The 21,084-nt window shown below is 40.1% G+C and overlaps 1 protein-coding gene across 1 annotated transcript in view; it reads left to right on the top strand.

The window, feature by feature from the left end:
• Positions 1–18,801, top strand: part of DOCK3 (dedicator of cytokinesis 3) — a 216,089-nt gene extending 197,288 nt beyond the window's left edge. The window contains 20 exon segments of the mRNA XM_040568460.1: positions 358–418; positions 421–447; positions 450–535; positions 1,571–1,649; positions 2,918–3,039; positions 4,098–4,182; positions 4,185–4,218; positions 5,740–5,875; positions 6,409–6,490; positions 12,073–12,135; positions 12,138–12,190; positions 13,052–13,139; positions 17,490–17,561; positions 17,791–17,849; positions 17,851–18,060; positions 18,062–18,094; positions 18,096–18,166; positions 18,168–18,216; positions 18,218–18,241; positions 18,243–18,801. Of these exon segments, the coding sequence (XP_040424394.1) occupies positions 358–418; positions 421–447; positions 450–535; positions 1,571–1,649; positions 2,918–3,039; positions 4,098–4,182; positions 4,185–4,218; positions 5,740–5,875; positions 6,409–6,490; positions 12,073–12,135; positions 12,138–12,190; positions 13,052–13,139; positions 17,490–17,561; positions 17,791–17,849; positions 17,851–18,060; positions 18,062–18,094; positions 18,096–18,166; positions 18,168–18,216; positions 18,218–18,241; positions 18,243–18,311 (1,503 nt within the window). The 3' untranslated portion in view covers positions 18,312–18,801.
• The last annotated feature ends 2,283 nt before the right edge of the window (positions 18,802–21,084 follow it).

A 21,084-nucleotide genomic window follows, 5' to 3' on the forward strand; every position in this document is an offset into this window, starting at 1 on the left:
AGTTTAAAATGATGAGGTTTACAGCAATTAAGTATGTTGTTTTTCCACCACTTAGTCTAAATAACTGCTGAATGTAACCAGGGGAATTAGGTGAGGGAACATGACAGCATAATGCAGAAGTGCCAGAAAGATAGAATAATTGCATTGTTACCATGATCTAGTTTGCAGAAAGAAGTTATCACAACTCAGTGACCTGACATACAGTGTTACTGACAATAAAGTTTGTTAATGTAGCTAATTTTCTAGCAGTAAAACTAAGAGAGATCACTGAACCATTTAGTGTATCATTTCTTTATAGGAAGGTAACAAATCACAATGAAGTGTCCATGGAATTAAGTGTGTTTTATTGCCTTTGAGGTTGAAGTAAGTCCTTTGGAAAATGCCATTCAAGTGGTTGAGACACAAAACCAGGAGCTGAGACACTTATAAGCCAGTACCAGCATAAACAATGCATGGTAACATTAATCTTCTCAGCATGTGTTTGAATGGAGTGATTGATGCAGCTGTGAATGGAGGAATTGCACGATACCAGGAGGTAAGCGAGGCTCTGCTTCTGAATATAGTATTGACATTTTTCAATTTTATTTCCATTGTTGTTTCAAAGAAAGTATCATTTAATAAGATAAGAATTTTCATGAACATTTTCTAAATATAAGGTTAAAACCCCCTGCTTGCTTATTCTGCATCAGCACTTGCATAAGCCATTTGTCAACACGAGGATCCAATGTAGAATTGGGATACCAAGTAGGTACGGTGACAGTGGGGTTCTTAAGAATAAATCTTGGCTACCTGGAAGCCCTGACCTGGCAGGTATAGGAATGTATCATAATTTATTTTATTTTATTACTCTGCTACATTATAAGTCCATTTTGCAGCAGAGGCAGTGGAATTCATGGTAATTGAGACTGTTTGGACCTGTAATCAGGAAAAGCTGCTAATTCATGCTACTCAACAATTGTCTTTGCTAGCCTAATTTCAGACTCACTGAGACCCTAAAGTTACATGATGTTAGCTGGTATGTTACCTGTTATGCTCTTTGGCAAGCTGTTACTTAAACTCCACATTGCAAAAGGTAAGTCTAGGTTGAGATACTGAGAAATGGCAGCAGCAGTCCAGGGGTCTGGGACATGTGTTCCCTGCAAACCATGCAGAGAATGCTCTTCTTCCTTTAGCTTAGTTACCACTTTACTCGCTTAATTTAAGGACTTTTTTTTTTGAAGGAAATGATACAAAATTCAAATCCCTGGATGATAAAAGGTTTAGTGGTATTGTTCATCATTGTCACATAAGTAAATATGATCAGATTCATGATCCTTCAGGGCTGAGGACTGTCTTATGCTATTTTACACTGTTTTCTTTAAATGAGCAACAGAATCATGTGGGTTGATAACTCATACTGTAGCTTTACCTGGATCCCAGAGCGCTAAAAGTGATAAAATTGAGCTGCTGCTGTTAGCGTAATATATTTAGTTCTCTAAGATTTCTGGACCTTTTCCTCTCATCTTTTGAAGACAAGTTATGACGAGTATCTCCCAATAAGCAGAAAGCTTTTTTTTTCTTTTTCCTACAGGCCTTTTTTGATAAAGATTATATCACAAAGCACCCTGCAGATGCAGAGAAGATCACACAGCTCAAGGAACTCATGCAAGAACAAGGTACTGCTTTTCAGACACAAAAGAACATTGGTGTCTGGATTCATCAGCAGTCAGTTTAAACACACCAGATCCAACTGATTCATCAGAAGCAAAGAATTCAGTACAGGAGATTAAAGTAATTTAAAAAAAAAAGGAGGGGAGATGGCCAAGGAGTTATGAACAAGCCATTCACCTTATGTAATGTTAGGTGAAGCTCTGCTAGCATAACATGAATTTTGTTGTCTCCATTTATATCTACTAGACATCTTGCCACATTTCAGGCCTGATGTTCATTTTTTGGCATTTTGAATTATGTCTTCCTAGTATATTTCAAAGATAATCAGAGTCAGGACAGGTCAGGGTTGAGATTAAACTGGCAGAGCTACATGGGAAAACTTAATGTCTATTTATACTATCTACAGTTCTGTTTTTCTTTAGTGTCTCTGTGAAACATCTTGGTAGATAAAGCTTGCTGGATGCTTTGATGGGAGTGAAATCAGAAAATCACATCCCTGTTAATGGAAGGTTTGGCAAAATACACCCCATTAAACAACGTGGCCAAGTCTTTACTAGGCCTGCTTTGTCAACAAATAGCTTAACTGCATTTCAGATTTCCCATTTGTAAAATGAAGATAATACTTATCTCCCCTCAATCCTCAAGAGGATGTTTGAAAATTAATTAGCTATTGTTTGTACTGAGTTTGGATCATGTAGGGAATTATATGTATTTTAAGCCTGCGATCATTACTATTTTCTTTCATCTGAGAACTTATATAATCTCTTTCAATTACTAAATTGTATGTTTGATCTTTGAAAATGTGACCTTTATAAATAAATAATGAGCAACAGAAGGAGTGAACACTGCTGAACACTTACTGTTCAGCTCAGTTATCAGAACCTCCTTTGTTTTGAAACCTCTGTTGGCAATTTTGACCCCTTTTCTGACACTGTTGGGAAGGAATTTTCTTGTTCACAATGAATTATCTGTATGAGGACTCAGTGCTGTTAACTGCTGGAGACACAATCAATCTGGTAATTTTTTTACAGTTGTCTCTAATAAACATAATCCAACATGACATAATGTACTTGTCTCACACTTGAAGTACTTGTTGAACTAATATAAACTTGCCAGGTCTCTTAGGCTTACTTGATTATCAGCAGTCTTGTACAGAATGGTGGTATATTTTACAGTATTCCCTTACACAGTGACGGACCTGAGGGACAGGCTTCAATTCTGTCTCTTAAACTTGATTTATTTAGTTTTGTCATCTTGTTTTCTTCTTAACAGGTACATGTTTTAGGAGTGGGTCTGGCAGTCCATGAGAAATTTGTACACCCAGAAATGCGTCCTCTGCATAAGAAACTGATAGACCAGTTCCAGATGATGCGATCCAGTTTGTACCATGTAAGCTGGTCCTCATTTAACATCACAGAACAATTGTAAAGTTCAATTTTCAGGCTTTTGATAAAATAATAAAAACAGAAGAAGAAAGATTAACAAAGCACGTTAGATGTTCAGCTCTTACAGCTGTCATAGTTCGAGTAGCATGACATGGACTAGGCCCTCCAGAAGTGTTTTTATATAGACAGCAACATAAATTCCTGTTGGTTACTTCAGGCTTCCAACTTTGATTTAGGCACACAATATTATAGGTTTGCATTTCCTATATAGTCAACAGAACTGCCTCCAGAGCATGGCTTACCACCTGTTATATACCAGAAATACAAGTATCATCTAGGAAAGGTACTTTTCCATCCGTTTGTGCCCTGCTGTACATTAGTATTCTGTGACAGCTATACTTGAGACATCTTTGCCAGATGGGTCTCAGAAATTGCAGTGCATTCTCCTCTTCCTGTTCAAGTGTAATTCTCATCACTTTCTTGAACAATATCACAACGAAACCAAAGGACACCTTTCCATATAATGTAAAAGAATTACCTGAAATGTGTTAGCAGTTTACTTTCCAACTGAAGTATTTTCTAAAAGCTTCTAACTTGAAGGGTTTTACCTCCGCTCAGGAGTGAATACTATGCAAGGATGACCAGAAATAGCAGCACCACAATAATTTTAATACAGCCTTTCTCTTTCAGCAGATGAGATCCATACAGGTCCTGTGTCCAGCCTGTGTTCATTGCCTTTCTTTAGAATTTAGACAAGATCCGTATTTTTGAGTTCAGGTTTTTTCAGAAAAAAATGGAGATGGTTGCAATTTGAACAACACTGTACCTCTCTTTTTCTCCAAAATTCCTGAAATGGTGGCTGGAAAGTATTGTTAGAAATAGAGAATAGGGATATAAAACGCTGAAGCACTTTATCCTTTGGAAACACAGGTAACTGTAGATGATTACAGAGAACGTGGAAACAGATCAGATTTTTTCTGAGAAGAAAACATTGTAATTTTCTCATGACTAATTTAGCTAAAATATCTATAGTAATTAAGAGACTCTGTGTCTCATGTGCAGGAGTTACCTGGTTTGGATAAGCTGAGTCCAGCCTGTTCTGGCACTAGTACACCACGCGGCAATGTTCTCGTTTCACACGGACCAATGAGCCAGAGAGCATCAAGCTGTTGCATCGACACAGGTACCCTGTTTTCTTCTGCTGAAATATCAAAGATCTCTGCACACTGTTGAATTAAGATTCAAGGGTCAAAGATGCAGTTAATAGTACTGGAGGAGGAGGAGGGTCAGTTTTGGTATAAGCATCCTTTATTTTCGTTCAAAGCTAATATTAAAGTTTGAGGATGGAATCAAAATGTTGAGAAATCCAGTTTGCAGCATATCCTAAATACCTCCAGATGTCACTTCATCTCTTTTCTTATACATCTGCCACTCAGATTCTTCTCAGCTCTCCAGATTCAATCTGACTTTGGAGGTTCCAACTTCTCATACTTCTGTTATGCAAGTAGCAAATAAATATTATCTACCATGAAAGGAAAATTGCGTTGCTTGGTTTAGAAACTGAACTCAATATGTGCCCATTTTTAAGACTCCAAAAATGTTTGCGTAATTGTTTTTAGAGTTTTAATCAAATCAGAACCCAAATATAAGAGGCTGCCAAGGGTGTTTTGATCAGAATACCAGAAAATAGCTCAGCATTCAGAGAAGTAGCTGAAAACATGGATGTTTATTCAAACAGAAGAACCACCTATAAAAACTGACTGAGGACAAAAATTGGGATTTTTCAGGTCAAAACAGAGTTTTTATATCCAGCCAAAACTGCTTATTTGAAAATGTACGTATCCATGCCAGTCTGAGAAACAGTGAAAAGAATGTCACTCAGATTATTAAATTTCAATGGCTCTTCAATCTTTATTTCCCTTGGTGGGTCTACATAGTTTAGCCTGGCATAAAGAGCTGTGTAAACTTGGTCCTGAGTTACAGGATCCATGGTTCCCTTCTTAAATTACAATTGAGTAGCTCTTGTACTACTTTAGTGTCTTGGCAACTGACATTAGGTATCTGGGTGATATAATTCTTTTCCTCAAAATTCACTTTGTAAAGCCTTTTTTTTTTAGTTCTTAGGGTAAAATGGGGAGATTCTATAGTGTACAAAGTATGTATTTGTGGATGTGATTCACACTGACAAAAAATGAATCTGAGAAAGATTAGAGTGCAGACTGCACACCAGTTGGACTGTATTAATTTACTGTCAGCTAGAAAGTTGACTTTAACTGCAATGCAGAAGCCCAACAATGCAGTAAGAAAAACTGCATTTTGGCCTGTCTCTTGTGCTTGGCTTCCTTTGGAATGTTTTTTAAGCTGCTCCTACTCATCTTACTTGGGTATTAAGAATGAGAGTGGTTTCAGAATGTTCTGAACAGCTGATATGTATCACGACATGTTAACCTGGCCTTGGATTCTGAAATTCAACACCCTACACACTGTTATATTAAGTATAATCTTATTTCCATTTCTTTCATATTTACTCACATTTATGGATTTGTTTAAGCTTTTATTTGGCCTGATACTTTCAAAAGTGTTTGACATGTAGAGATGACCTAAAGCAGGTACTTAACCAACCTGGAAAAAAATCAGACTTCAGAAATTAAAATGCAAATTAAAAAATAATAATGCCCCTGTTCTTTCTCTGTTTTCATTCTAGCCCACTGAACATGCTTGGTTCAGTCCGACACTCGTCATCCTCTCTGTCATCACACACCTCCAGCGAAACAGGAAACCTGGTTATCCTGACAGACAGTTCTGTGGGGGAGACTGCTGAGGATATGTACCACATGCAGGTACGGCTCCAGCACACCCAGAAGCAATTGTTAGAGATGGCACTGAGCATGCTTAGCGTGTTACACTTATGAGTGCAATGTACCTATCCACACGCTTGGTTCTGTCCAGTGAGATTTTTGTGAAGAACCGAGTAGTGAGAATCTGAGGTTGTTCAAGAAAGACGACAGAGTAATTCATCCGGGTTTACTTTGGGAAGAAATCTTCTGTATTCATACAGTGAAAGTTGCTGTCCAAGATCATAGTATGCTTTCAAAAAGTGAGATTTTAGTCAGCATGTTATTTATCTGACCTGTTCAACACACATGCATTATTGTTCTTGTTTGTGAGAGGCTGAGATGAGTCCCAAGTCTTGAGTGCAGATTAATAGTGGCCTGCACTGAAGCTATTTCCTAGACAGAGGTCACACTGGGGAACCTGAGACAGGTAAAAATCTGATCCACACAGTTCTCTTTTCTGTCTTCTGCAGCTTGTTTACCCTAACTCCAGGTACCAAGGCTCAGTCACCAACGTGTCTGTTTTATCCTTGTCCCAGGCCAGCCCTTCCACCTCAAGCCTGAGTTCTACCCACTCGGCACCATCCCAGATGATCAACTCTGCCCCTTCCAGTGCACGAGGTAAGAATGGATGGACCCAAATGAAGGGTAACTGGAACTGCAGGTATACCCCCTAAGTCTTTCAGCTTCCTTATCATATTGATTGAAATACAACCTGTACTGAAATAGACCACTGTTTCTTTTTTGGAGCTTGCCTCATCAAAAATGATTTCTTTAAAAATTTTGGTTTGTTTTTTTTTCAAAAATTTATTTAATCTTTTTTTCAGCAGTATTTGGAGTGCATTTCTGATACATGCTGGTTTCAGGCAGCTGAATTTCATAATAGTTTCTGTTGTTCTGCTATGAAGTTGTGACAGGCAGTCTAGAGGAAAACAAGAATATTCTTTGGTACCGTACTTCAAAGAGAGATCATGAAGACAAATGCAACATTTTCATTTTAGGCACTTAATGAAATTATGGCATAAAAAAGAACTGCAGTTAAGCAGAAATTTGTGTATACAGAAGCATATGTATACAGTGAACACTGAAAGATATAAATGGAGACAAAGAAGGATTTTCCTGCTCGGAAATGCTTGAAGAAAGGAAAAATATAAAATGAGACTCTAGGTATGCTTATATTGCCTTTGCTGTTGTGGTAGCTGGTCTTGATATAGCTAATCATTTTCTTCCCAAGCCTCACAGCTGTAGCAAAAGTATTCTGTGTAATCTCCTGACTTTGATAACTTCTATTCAAGTTTTTTTTTTATCTCATTTTGGATTCTCAGTTACAGGTTCAAAAATTTCTACACTTCTTTTCACAGGCGTATGAAGAAGGTATCCAGGATACAGTCAGAGATGGAGGCTATTACTTAAATCTTACCCCTTTTTCCCATACAGGGGAACTGTATGCTTCTTTATGGACAGAGAGTACAGAGCAGGGGAGGTTTCTATTGCTCGTTAACAAGGAAAATCCTCCCTTTTCTCTCAGGCCAGCTTGGGGCTTTTTTGTTCAATCTTGCAGTAAAATCTTAATTGACTGGTTGTTGTTATGACATAGATGTTATCAAAGTGATTTATTTGAAAGATCCGATGGAATAGGAAGGTGAGAAGTGGATGTCTTCAAACAAAGGCATAGAGCTTCACTAATTACCATGAGCTGGAAGGGAAGTAATGACATCTCAAATAGTAAAGTAACAAGATGAAAGTGGCATAACAGAAAGGGGAAGATGGAACTGAGTACAGGGCCATCACACCAGGAAGACACCCTTAAATGGGTGTGCCTCAGCTGGCATCAGAGGCCTGAATCTTAGGGGGCATCTGAGGGGGTTTGGTGTTCATGGCATTTCAGGATATTTGTCACTTTAAAAAGCTAGTGCTCGCAGTGGCAGGCTGTGCCAGTCTTTCTGAGCTTGATGACTTCACAGCAGCACCAGCTTCCCTCTTAACTGTATTCTTTGCTGTTGCTTAGAAACTAAAGCAATGAATGCTACGAAGGGCATGGTGCTGATGGATGAGTCAACAGCACCTCCCAGAGATGAGTGCTGTAAATGGCTGCTAATGAGGAAACAGTAAGAGAAATAATGATATTGAAAAATACTTCAATGTATATTGATTTTACTCTTTACCTTTACTAATGTGTTGATAGCCTTTGATAATACATTTCTTCTCTGCTTTGTTCACTTTCAAGTTAGGTGAGCATAGCATCCAGACACTGCCCACTTATATGGGATTTTATTTCTAGTAAAGTCCCAGATCCTCTCTGTTTCACAGTGTGCAAGTCACTACCCAGGTTATTACAACACTGCTGTTTGGAATGGAGTTTTGTAATGATGAAAAACCCTATGCTAAGCTCCTCTGTGATAATACAACTTTGATTTGCTCCTTGGTGATTTTTCCTTTTGTTTTCTTTTTGAATTGGGTGAATTTGCTGCTTGTGAAAATGAGAGGCCAGTGTCGCTGGCCTGAGCAAGATACTTCACAAACATTACATGTGCAGCTCTGCCAATGCACCTCTATTCCTTTTTTTCTTTTTTTTTTTTTTGGTATTTATTTATATTCTTTTTAATTTAGTGCTGGTGAAAGGTGCTGGATTGACACCACTGGAGGCTGAAGCCCTCTATTTATCCACAGAACAGATACAGCATGGGCGGCAGCCGTGCAAGCTTCCCCACGCTGCCCCCACCAATGTGCCTCTCTGTCCTGGAGGGACCACCTCTAGAGGTGAGAGGATAGTTCAGTCTCCATGACCCATCCAGTCTGTGACCTTTCTGCTGAGACTGCCAACAAAGCTGCGATAGTCGCGATGCTACAGCTATCCACTTTCCAGACAGGAAGTACATGAAGGCCAACAATTCATTTCATACAGGCCACCTAAATTTACCAATTTAGCATCGTTGTCACCTGTGACTTTAAGCTGAGCACAGTTTTCTAAGATTTCTAGTTTTTTTCTCAGATGTTTAAATGTTTTTCATTGGTTCAGATGTTAATGTAGAGGTAAAAAAAAAAAAAAATTCCTGTTATCAGGATTCTTTGACACCTGTTCTCTGTTTGACTGCAGAGTCCTTTCTGGACCTCAGCTATTAGGGCTGCTCTGAGGAGATAGGGATCTTGTTGACATAGATTAGTTCCATTAGCAACCAAAATAAGCCATGGCCATTTGCATTAACAGTCCAGCAGGAAGTTAAATCTTATTTCTAATTCTCCACTTCCAAACGTGGCCCTTTCATCGACGTTTAAAACAACAACAAAAGCAAATTATTTGGTTTGTCTAAGGAAAATCATAAAGCCATTAATCCAGCATTTTGTTTAAGATACTCATGAAGGGTAGTATTGATGCTGATGTGATCATAACACTGAACAGCAGATAAAAGCAGCAAGCCTTATACTGCAGTTACAATCTATACAACTTAGAGCAAAAGTCTTAAATAGGAGTGTAATCAGAACACAGTAAGAACTCTCTAATTCTATGCTAACAGTAGAGAAGTATCTAGTCTGTTTTTCAGATTAATGAGTATCCATCTTTCAGTTTTCACTTGACTTGACCCTTGCGTAGCTTCTTTGCTATTAAGAAAGCAACGTGTTTGTTCTGGCTTCATTTGAGGTGACTCATGTGAGGCGCTGCTCTAACCCTACTCGAGTTAAAAGATTATGTAAACCAGTGTTCCTTGAGCAGATACCGTAATGCAAAAAGACCTGGAAAGAGCTATGAGTGGGTTAGGGTTCTTTTTCCCATAATTTCATTGACAATGTATCTGGGACTCTTCCACTCTCAAAGAAACTCCCAGTTAGCACTTCATGGCTGACGTCTTAAGGCATCCCTACTGCTTCCTCAACACAGCCCCCTTCTTCAGGGGCAGAAAATGAGTCCCAGAGCTTGCCTTAGCACTGTGCAACAACCCATATACTTGCATAAAAACTTCCTTCTGAAACCCAGAAAGTTACAGTTTGGTGCAGGAGCAAACTGTTTTCATAATAGTAAAGAAAATGATGGATTGGGAAGAAAAAGATGCATTGAGTTTGGAGTTTAACTATGTTAATTTTCAGATTCGTTCCTTAAAACTAATACTTGTTACAAGTGGATTAATATTTTCAAAATTAAAAAAAAAAAAAAATACCTCTGCCTTCAGCATAGGATTTCCTTTCTCACTAACAGTATATACAGTGCTGCACACATCCAGTGTACCCAGCTACATTCTGTGGACAACAAACCCTGGTACAAGCTGCAGCATTTTATATGGCTGCTGTGGCTGTTCTGAAAACTTTTTAAAAGTTTTAATTTGTTTTTTACATGTTGCCAGTCCCTGATGAGAGCCTTGGTGATTGTGTTCTCTTTGTCCAAATTATTAATAAATGCTTCAGTTATAGACACTCCTGTTACGGCATCCAATTTGGATGTATCCGTGCTTAATTTTGTTAGCAGACTGGATATTTGGCATAATCTGCAACAATCTTTGTAGCTATAGTTTTTACCAATTTAAGGCACCAAACAGCAGAGCTGTTGTGTAAACTAGGCTCTGCCACCAGATTTAGCACATGCGGGATTTTTCAGGTCATGCAATACACAGTCTGGTGGAAGCTAGTGGTTTGCATCTTGGACAAAAAAAAAAAAAAAAACAAGGATGGTAAGATAAATAAATGGAAAAGCTTACCATATAGGTTGTGCTGTGATGCAGTTCTGGGCACACCTAGAAGTTTGGCACATTTACATCTGTTACGTAGAAAGAGGACTATTTGTGACGTGTGAGTAAAAGAGACTCAGCATAAAGCATAACACTGTGTTTTCCAAGCTGACGTTGTACGTAAGAGCAAATAATGTTGTGTAATTATGTTTCTGTTTTATGTCTGGGGACAAAATGAGTTCGGAACTAGAATGCAGATACTCTGCAGCTGTTCATGTCAGGGTGGGGACGTAGATTAATCTGGGATCTTCCACCCCTGATGGAATCGTTGCAATTGTGGGAGGTTATCCTGCATTCTGCTGGACACATTGTTCCTTCCACTGTGTGCTGAATCAGTCCCAAAAATTGCATGTTTGCTTTTGCTGGGGTAAGAGCTGCATTAACCAGCACCAATGCCTTTGCTCATATGTTGGAGTGCTGTTAAGGTAATGTGTGTGGTTGTGGAAAGTTTGCAAAAGGGGGCATGTATTCCCCAAAAGCCGGCATGGCTCTGTAATGCGCTGTGTGCTGCCATCTGTTAAGTGCGTGTCCGTGACGCAATGAAATAATCAGTGCAAATTAAAGCTCACTCTAGCAGCTTCAGATCATCAGTTCCTGCCTAATATTGTGCATCCCAAGGGATGTGTCTATCAGTAGTATTGGATTTCAGGAAGTCACTAATGGAAATCATTCTTCTAGCAAATCCATTGTCAGCTGTTGCATATCAGAAGATATATTGTTGTGTGGCACTCATCTTGAAGGACATCAATCACATGCTGCAGGAAGATACCTACATGAAATATCCTTATATCTTAAATGATAAATATTCAGATAACTGATAAGTCTACAAAGTCAGACATATTCCTCTGATATCTCTAAGCATTGGTAAACATCCTGTTATCGTATAATGGCTCAGTATACCAACACCAATAACACCTTAACCAGAGGAATTGTAAGGAAAATGCCACCCATGTTTATAGAAAGTTCTGCTTATTATTATTCTTTTTTGTCTTAATAAAGAGGAAGCTAACAATGGTATCACCAACTACATGGCAATGCCTCAGTCTCTGTCTGCCAGAACTGAGGAATAAAGTAGCTCAAGCTTTTATCCCTTTCCGCCACATTCAATCCTAAAATATAAAATTCTATGGCATTTGTATAACTCTACAAAACTTTATGGGGTAAAGAGCATTAGACACTGCAAAGCACAGCCACAGCTGATTGCCACTTTTTTTCTTAAGAGAAAGCTCTTTGCAGCACACAACTAGGCACAAGTACATCTTACACACCTTACACGGTATGTCCTTAATTGTATGTAACATGCCAAGTTCTTATTTCATCTTGTGCCATGCACCCCACCAACAGCTGCTTAGTGGGCAGCACCGTGTTTTCTTGAGTCCTGTAAGATCATCATGTGAACAAATTGCGAAGGAGAAGTAGATCACTGGGCATGCGGACACGGCTGTTGTTTGTCACGTGTACGTGATTATTCTCACTTGTTTACAGGCTCTCCCTCTCTACCAGATAAGTACCGCCACACTCGGGAGCTGATGATGTTGCTGCCAACCCACCGGACCGACCTAGCAGTGCCATGTATCCCACGGCTATCATGGAAAATGGACAGGTAGCAGATCTAATTTCTTTTATGTTAGTTCAACCGCCTGAAACTGTGACTTTCATTTTTACTGTTTTGTCCACTTTAAAGCTTCCCTTCTCACCTTTAGAAAGCACAACTTAGGATCCTTTTCAAAGTGGTCCAAGAAGTAACGTGGAACTTTTCGTATTAATCACCCACGAGAGACACCCGCTTTGGTAGTCAAGTGATACAAACTGTAATGACTGTTAAAGCTGTATTTACTTCCCAGCCTTGTCCTCTTTTTTTTTTTGGTCCATTGCAAGCAGTCATACCATTAATTTACTCATGTTTCCATCCTGCAGTCTAGCGTCAAAGTACATTTTAAATAGTTCTATGGTGACTTCCAGAGGTAACAAAATACAAGAGGCTGAAATAATATGATACAGGGTCTCCAGTCTAGGCCTGTTTCTACTTCTTTCTCTGGACAAATTGCTAAATTCATAGCATGCTTACATATGAGCATTTTAATTAAGCGCTGGCATGCACTTTTGAAGGGAGTCTGCTAATCATGCCCACTTACTGTACTTGAGTTCACAGCAGAGAACTGTCTCAGCATGTGAACTCAATTCTTTCAAATAAAACCAAAGCAACAGGTAAGCTTCAGAAAATTTCCTCCAGAGAACACAGGCAGGTTGAATATTTTGTCCTCACCACTGTTACGCTCTGGAGATCCACTGCTATTGCACTGCAGTACTTGCTAATGTAGACACAGTCTAATCTAATATTTCCATGATTCTTTTTAATTAAATAACCTTCCTTGCCTAAAAAGTGTGAACAGAAATCCACAGGTGCACCATCTTATGCTGGTTTTGTTTTTTATGCTTTTTTCTGTGCTTTCTTCTCCCTTAGCCTCCAAATTTCCAGCGCGCCTTGATCCAGCAAATGATTGGGCCATGCAAACCTTGCAGTGATCCCAACCTGTCTGTGGCTGAGAAAGGTACTCTTTTTCCTAGGTAACATGCATGCTTTCTAAAATGTTATTACTCTGGTCATGCTACAGCAAGTACTGACTGAATGGGCTTCTACATTTCTTGGCAGAGTGCATTCTCTGACAGTTTATTAACAGTTTAATTAACTGGGCCTTCTGCCAACCTACAGTCACTTTAGATCATTCACAGGAGGAGTTACACAAAGCTCTCTATTTCAGAAAGCTTTCTGAGTTTAGCATTTTGTTATTGAAACAAATCCTGCAGCCTTTATCAAGCAAAATCCCCAAGCAAGCAAATGAGAAGATCTGAAAGAAGATCATGACCATTTTCAAAAAATTATGAGGTATACTGTTGCTTATCTTTGGATAGTATAAATCTTTTTCTTTTTTTAATGTGCGCTTATTCTTCAAAATAGTAACATTTCTTGTAATCTCTCTCTGAGGTAGTTTTATACTTACTTAAGTTTATCATTAGGGATGTAAGCTTAACTCACTGCTTTGAAAAAGTACGAGTGAGTCACTGGTTTTTAGTAAGAAATTTTTAAGGAAGGGTTTAAAGAGAAACAGCGAAGTGACTATAAGGTAAGATGCAGCATGGGAAAAATCGGAGGCTTATGTGAAAATTTCCCAGATGATCCTGGTGGCTGGTATGACAGATCTGCAAATAGGTGGGAAATGAGTCTGTCAGTAGCTAGCAAAGGATGATAAATAGCCAAGCAGGGAGGAGGAAAAAAAAATGAAGGAAGAGAAGGAGCTTGTTTGATGTAATGGAAAGGGAGAAGTTTGTGAAAGGGTGCCATGGACAAAGCGATGGGCTCAAAAAATGATCTGAGGAGCAGCATTCTGAAAAAACAGAAAAGTGGACAAAAATTCATGAGTTGAAATCTGAAACAAGGGTGCTGCCTTAAGCGGGTAATGGTCATAGGCTAGGCAAACAGTGTCTTAAAGTCAAACGTTTTTAAGGCCAGGAAAGACCACTGCAGTCCTCTAGGCTGACGTGCATAACGTACTCCATCAGACATCTGTCAGTATTCTTGTTTTGTCAGCTATGCCTGAACTAAACTGTATCTTTGGGAAAAAAAATCCAGATTTTTTAATAGAATTTCTAATAAGTCAGAATCCACTACTTTAACAATGTGGCAGCCTTACAGAACAGTTGAGATGGAAACCAAAACGCAACGTACAGTTCTAAATAAAAGACTTTGACGATAATAAATGGTGACAACAGTTAGGACTAGGGAATGATGAATTAAGAGCTCTGGCTTAGCCATGTTGCATTTGAAATGAACATGACAGACATGGTAACTTTTTCTTATTGGACAAGAGAAGGAACTGGAAAAGGCACATATATGATGTATTGCCAGTTAAGAAATAATTCTTGAATTTGTATTTGTAGCCAGTCTTTATCCAACAGCGTAGTATGTAGCACAAAGAGAAGGGGATCCAAGACCAAACTCCCTCTAGAGGAGCCATGAAAGACAGACGACATTCAGTAACTGTTTTTAGGGGATGGTGTTACGGGAACCCCAGCTCTTCAGCCAGGTTGGTAGCACAAGCACAGTGACAAGCAGTTTTGCAGTCCTTGAGCCTTCATCATTCTTTGTTAGTGAGGATGCCTTGTTTTTTGCTAACAGTCATGCCCCATGAATTTTTCCACCCCCTTCCTTGCCATGACAGAAGCACTGCTCAGTAATTCTCACTGACAACAGGGTGACATCAGTCACCCAGAGCAGAATGTTCATGTTCAGCTTCCCTGCTAATTGAACTTGGCTACTGAGCCACTGAAAACTGTTGAGAAGAGAGAGCTGGGCTAGGACAGAGCACTGGAGCTCCCTGGGTAGGTTTCTTCCTGAAGCATTTTGGATTAAGCACTGGTTTTAACAGGCAGCAGCCATGCTCCAAAATTGTCTGACCTGGGGATGATTTCCAGCACTTACACTCAAAAGGCAGTGAATGAGGGAATGAGACAGTATAAATGGCTTACACGTTGGGGTACCATGTTCTGTTCTTCAGTCTTCTGCTGCATTTCAGTGCTAAACAAAAAGCAGTCATTCTACAGGCCAAGAAAGCCAGGTATTGTTCTGTCCTTTTCACTTGATGCTGGTATCATTATGTTTCTTGTCCCTCTCCATTTTAGCCTTTTGACACCAACTGCAAATTAGAGCACTCTGGCGTGCGTACAGCATGAGCAGGGGTGCTCAAGAAGCTCATCTGAAGCCAGCTCACCTGTGTTGAGATATATCCCTTGGTTTGAACCTGTTCTCTGTCAAGATTCTTGGTATCTCACTTGTACACCTTTCTCAGTTTGAGAGTGTCTCTTCAAAAACACATTTTCTTTTATATTTTATTGTTTTTGTTCTGTCTTATGAGGCTGTTACTTTCTGATCTTTTTTACCTTAGGGAATTTTAGGTCTTGGGCAGCCTGTGTTTGTGAGCGAAGGAAACAAAAATACTGAAGAAACTCTTCAAAGTCATTTTAGAAAAGAAACGCACCAAAAAATGGTTGTAGGCATTTTAATTACAGAGAAATTTTCTTTGTATGTCAAACTCCATGTTTGTTTCTCCAGGCTTCCATTTTTCATGTTTCAAAACTTAACAATGGCAAAAGCTATCTTTAATCTCAGTTTTCTTTGGTAGACTCACTGAATTACTTTTTTTCCCTTTTTTCTTTGGCAAATCTGAAGAAACTCAATCATTTATAAATAAACATAAAATTATTGCATTTCCATCTCCTCAGAATAAATAGAGTCTTTCAGTGTGTTTGGAAGAGAGGAAGATGCGTTTTAATAATCTTCGTCGACAAAATTCTTGAGATCCTGAAAAATTCTCATTGTTAGAAGCAACTATTATTTTGATGAGAAAAAGTCACACATACCATACTGGACATCTGTCGTGAGGAAAGCCTTCTTGCTGTTGTCCGTAGGTTTGTGCCCAGTGCACCCCGCCAAGAAGCACACAGAGTGGGAATCCCCGAAGTAGCTTGGGACTACGCTTGCCTCTACCTTTCCTGATTAACAAAGGCTTGATCTTGTCAGCTGACCTTGTAATACAAGGAGTCCAAACAGCTGTTTTTAAGTATTTGGTGATCACATTTTTTGATCAGCTCTGTTGCTTAGTAAATTGGACCTGTGAAGTCCTGATTTTTTCTGTAACCGATTGAGGTGTCCACAAATTCAGTCTTTGCTTAGCCACTGTAATACAGCTACAGGCCATCCTGTTTCAGGACACACGTTCCCTCCTGCTCTGTAATCATTTGCCGCCAGGCAGAAGAGCTCACAACTGAGAGCTAGCTGCTGTTCTGTCACTGAGGTGTCATTTTACTTACTCAATGGCTTGGGAAAAAAAAAAAAACACGCCTTAGGAGTTCTACTGCTCTTCACATTTGCTAGAAATGGGCCGGGGGGCATCAGTGAAGGGGAGATGGGCAGACTAACAAACACTGTGATCACCTAACTCTCACTTCTTTAACAAAGTACCCTGTAAACTTAACACGCTGTAGATTAGATGATGCCTTTGTTTGCCTTCAATCTTACCATACACCAAGTTTCTAGAATCTGTCCCCCTTTTACTACTGAAGAGCACACCAGAAAGCCAATCCTTCTGGCCCCAAGACCTCCCTGTTACATTACCCAAGTTAAATCTGTTTCAATCCTTCAGCTGTGCCAGCAGCGCCCAGTAGCTGGAGCCTAGACAGCGGAACAAGAGAGGCCCTGCCATTCCTGTCTGCCCACGTTGGGAGCATCTTGGCCCCACCAGTACCTCCCCGAAGCCTACCCCATGGTAAGGAAAAGCCCAATAGGTCTGCTGCATAATTGGTGCAGTCACGCCAGATAAATCTAGGCCACCTGAAAGCTGACCACAGCCTTTTGTTTTTCCCTATGGAAACAACCAGAAACAAGCCAAAGTCTTTCCTGGTCTGCATAGGTTAGTGCTGGACAACACTTCAAATTTTTATAATCCTTACAGTAATAGGTGGCTTGTATGGACTAGAATTAGGTGTAGTGCGCGCACTGGAGGTTTGGCCTGGCTTGTTGCCAATGGCTATCTTCAGCAATAACTTACAGGTACAAAGCTATTAAATAAACCTTCAAACATTCATTGTTTATGAGCCTGTTGCCTTGCCATGAGATCCTTGATAACAGGGTTGGGTGGAAATCTATCACTGCACTAAACTTCTCATTAGCATTTGTGATGTGACAGATGCACTCCACGGTAATCTGTCAGAAAGGAAGCCTAGGCTGGAGTGGAGTTATCAGCGTTTGGAGCTCTTACCTGGCACCAGAGCATCTAAAACCCCAACCTCTTTCATGGCAGTTGAGGCTGCACAAGCCTGTATTTCTGATGCATGTCTCATTCCAGGACACTACGCGCTGCACTTTGATGCCTTCCATCACCAGCTCAGTGATGCTCCTCCGGCACTGCCTGCACGAACATATGCGCAAGGTGAAAAACAAAAAAAAAAAAAAAAAAAAAGTTGCAGGAGAGAAGAGAGTAATGCAGAATTGCATTACAAAGGAAGTTGCACATACAAACCATTAATAATTAATGTTTTGAATACAAATGGAACTGCATTGTTGTTCACATCGCTGTCAAAAGCTGAAATTGTGCAACAAGCTGTAGTGTTGCCTCCCTCATCAATTTTAACGTGGTTTTTGTTTTTCTCTAAAACAGTCCCCTCTTCATCCGATCCCTGCATCACCCACCAGTCCGCAGTCTGGTCCTAGATGGAAGCAACTCCACTTTATCCGGCAGTGCCAGCAGTGGTGTCTCTTCCTTGAGCGAGAGTAATTTTGGACATTCTTCTGAACCACCTCCTCGCACAGACACCATGGATTCTGTCCCCAGCCAGGCCTGGAACACTGACGAAGACCTAGAGACACCCTACCTCCCTGTCAGGTACAGTCTCTCTGAGCCTGATGTCCTTGAGTCGCCTCAAATCCCAGCCATGCCGAAGTCACTCCGCCTCCATCAGGAGTCATTCCTCAGGACACCATGGACCCTCCCGCTCTACCCCCCAAACCGTACCACTCCCGGCTGCAACATGGAGAACGAGGAGGGAATGATAATTGAAGATGATGACAAACACCCGCCCATTGCATCGTAAAGTGTCACCAGCCAGTGAGCGGCGGGAAGGAAGAGCAGGCCAGGGTAGCATTGGAGCATGGCATCAGTGAGCAGTAGGAACAACTCCTGGTGAGCAGCTTGCGTCATCAGTCCAGGTCTGAGCAGAAAGCAGAGAGATGAGGACTCAGAACAGCAAGCCGCCTATTTCTACTGCCACAGGTTATGGCTGGAGCCCACACAAGCAATTGGGCTAGCACGGGAGGTTGCTGCTTTCCTTTTTAATTTCTTTTTACCCTTTCCGTTATGTTTTTTAAACTTTTGGTGCAGTGGATGGTTATTCCTTCTGCAGTTTCTTAACCGCACCACATGGCACACAAGCCATAGAGACCTGCAGAAGCTGAAGAATAACAATTTAAAGCAGCAGGGAAGAAGAAGGGGGAAATTTGGCAAGTTGATTTTGAAACTGATTTCCTCCTAGTTCTGAGACCCACGGAGTAGAAGCAGTTGCACTAGGGACATATTTTGTTGCTGTACAGAAGTGAAAGCTCTTGCTGAAATCAGGGATTTTATGAACCGTCAGTCTGGAAGGTGCATGAGCTGCAGCAGTTGAAAAAGATGGCAATTCTAAGAAGAATGGCTCTTTGAGAGCAAGGATTGTACATATCTGTGCAGTGATCTCCCTGCATTGGTTCATGGGTGCTGAGGCCAATCTAACCGTGCTGATGCGCTGATTTCCAAGATATCATTTCCAACAAACTCTGCCTCCTTTGTTTTTTATGTACTGTTTGATTTCTTAAATTTTGCTTTCACTGGCTAAACCAACCTGCTTCTCATTGGAACCATATGCTATTCATCAGTGCTACAGGATGAGGGAGGTTAGTAGCCATTGGAGCTGCGACTGATTGTAGGCTTTTCCCATGCCCGACTTCGGGCAGGCTGTTGACACCAGCATTTCTATTCTGGTTTAAAAAAAAAAAAAAAGTTTCTCATGCCACAGCTGGTTGGCGACTCACCAGTAAAGAAAAGGTGGCTTAAATGCATCATGTCCAACAATCCTTGCCTCAGGGCCTGAGCATCACCGTTCTCACCACCTTCCATCACCCAGGAGCTGAGATTCATGAGATTCATTACCCAATACCATGCTGTCCTCAGTCCCTCTACATCTCACTGCAGCTGGTGTGCAGCAGCTCCATCTCTCACAGCAGACAGAAAACACTAAGATGCAAGAAAAGCCCAGTGTTTAGTGTGCACCCTAGAGTCAGGAATCTTAAAGGCAACCTGTAAAGAAGAAACATTTGTTTCCTCTTTTGCTTCTTTAGAATGTATAAGAAGCTTAAGAGCTTCTCCTCTCTTCTAGGTTTCTTTCTCCCCATGCAGTAAAACAGCTTTCCCCCTATGCCCTGCCTCCCCCTCCCCGTTTTTTATTTATTTATTTATTGTCAGGCTTCCAGAAAGGGATGAAGAATTTGGTGCAAGTTTATTTTTTTGCAATTTTGGTGAAAAAAAAGGGAAAAAAAAGAAAACCAAGAAATGGAACTATGGCAGAGGTGGAGACAGTACAAGTCTATGTATACAAAACAAGCCTTTTAATCAGTATGTTCTTAATTCAGTACAAGACAAGCCAGAAAAAAGTTCTGTGGTAACAGAGCCAAGATCTGTTCTTCAAAAAGAACTATAAGAAATCTTTTATTCCTATTTTCATATTTTTCAAGAAACTTTCAATCTAAAGAAAGCATCAAATACTTAATGTTTTTAGATAAGGGCAATGCTCCTTTCTGCTACTATGCGCATTTTGCCTTCCTTATAACCATTTCCACCTGCAGACTGCAAAGCACATTTCAGACGATGGTAAGTTACCACTGAAAAATCTGAAGCACATTCAAATAGAAAGACTTACCTCCACCACATAAATTAGTGTCAGAAACAGAATAGCATCAACTGTTATATCCAGTTCTTGCCCTAGCCACTCAGTTTCTCATGCTACAAACAGTGTAAAGAAGCAAAAAAGGATCTAAGTCTTTTACAGGTCACCTTTAGCACTACCTCTAAATACAGCGACTGGGCAGAGTACGTATTGCCTTCTGAACTCCTAAGATGGTCAGTATGAAATTCTGGGCTCTGTCAGCTGTCATATGAAGGGGATTGTAAGAGGATGTATTCGTTTTCTTTCTCAAGCTCTAGCCCATGCAAAAGTAATAAATTATGGATTGTTTCTTAAAATGGCCTGTTTGGCCTGGACAAAGTCTCTCGTGCTTCCTCTATTTTGTTACTAACACAGGCTGCTTGTAATCCTTATGACCTTCACAGTTAAGAAGAGAATGATATTAAAACCTGACCTACAGTGGACATTTCATCTCTAGCAGGAACAAGTTTTCCAATGGTAGGACCATTCTAACTGGTAATGAACCAAGCTGGGTCTCTGGTATAGAACACAGGTGTGAAAATTCAACTCAATTATGTTTTCAGTGAAGGTAAGTCAAGGTAATTCCTTAGAAATTAGTGTAATATTTTCAATGTGTTATCCTCCAATTTGACTGAGATTCTTCAAGAGAAATTTTTAAGAGAACCAAGTATTCGATTCCATCTCCCCTGCCCCTGTTTCTTGTTTTGTTTTGTTTTTTATTTTTTTTCTGGCGGGAGGGTTGAAAGTAGTAAAGGTACCGATTTACTGAACTTCCTCATTGGGGAAAAAAAAAAAAAAAAAGAAAACAGCAGGTCTTGAAAATAAAAATTTGCAAAAGCAAGAATGCAATTAACATGGGACTAAGTCCCAGTCAGCTGGAAAACCTGCCACCTGGAGCTCTAATCAATCTCTTACAATGTGTTACCTTGCTCTGATTAGAGAGACTACAACAGTAGTTGAGTCCCTTTTGGGTATCTGACATAATTA

Source organism: Cygnus olor, chromosome 10, assembly GCF_009769625.2.
Source record: "Cygnus olor isolate bCygOlo1 chromosome 10, bCygOlo1.pri.v2, whole genome shotgun sequence".
Classification (NCBI taxonomy): Eukaryota; Metazoa; Chordata; class Aves; order Anseriformes; family Anatidae; genus Cygnus; species Cygnus olor.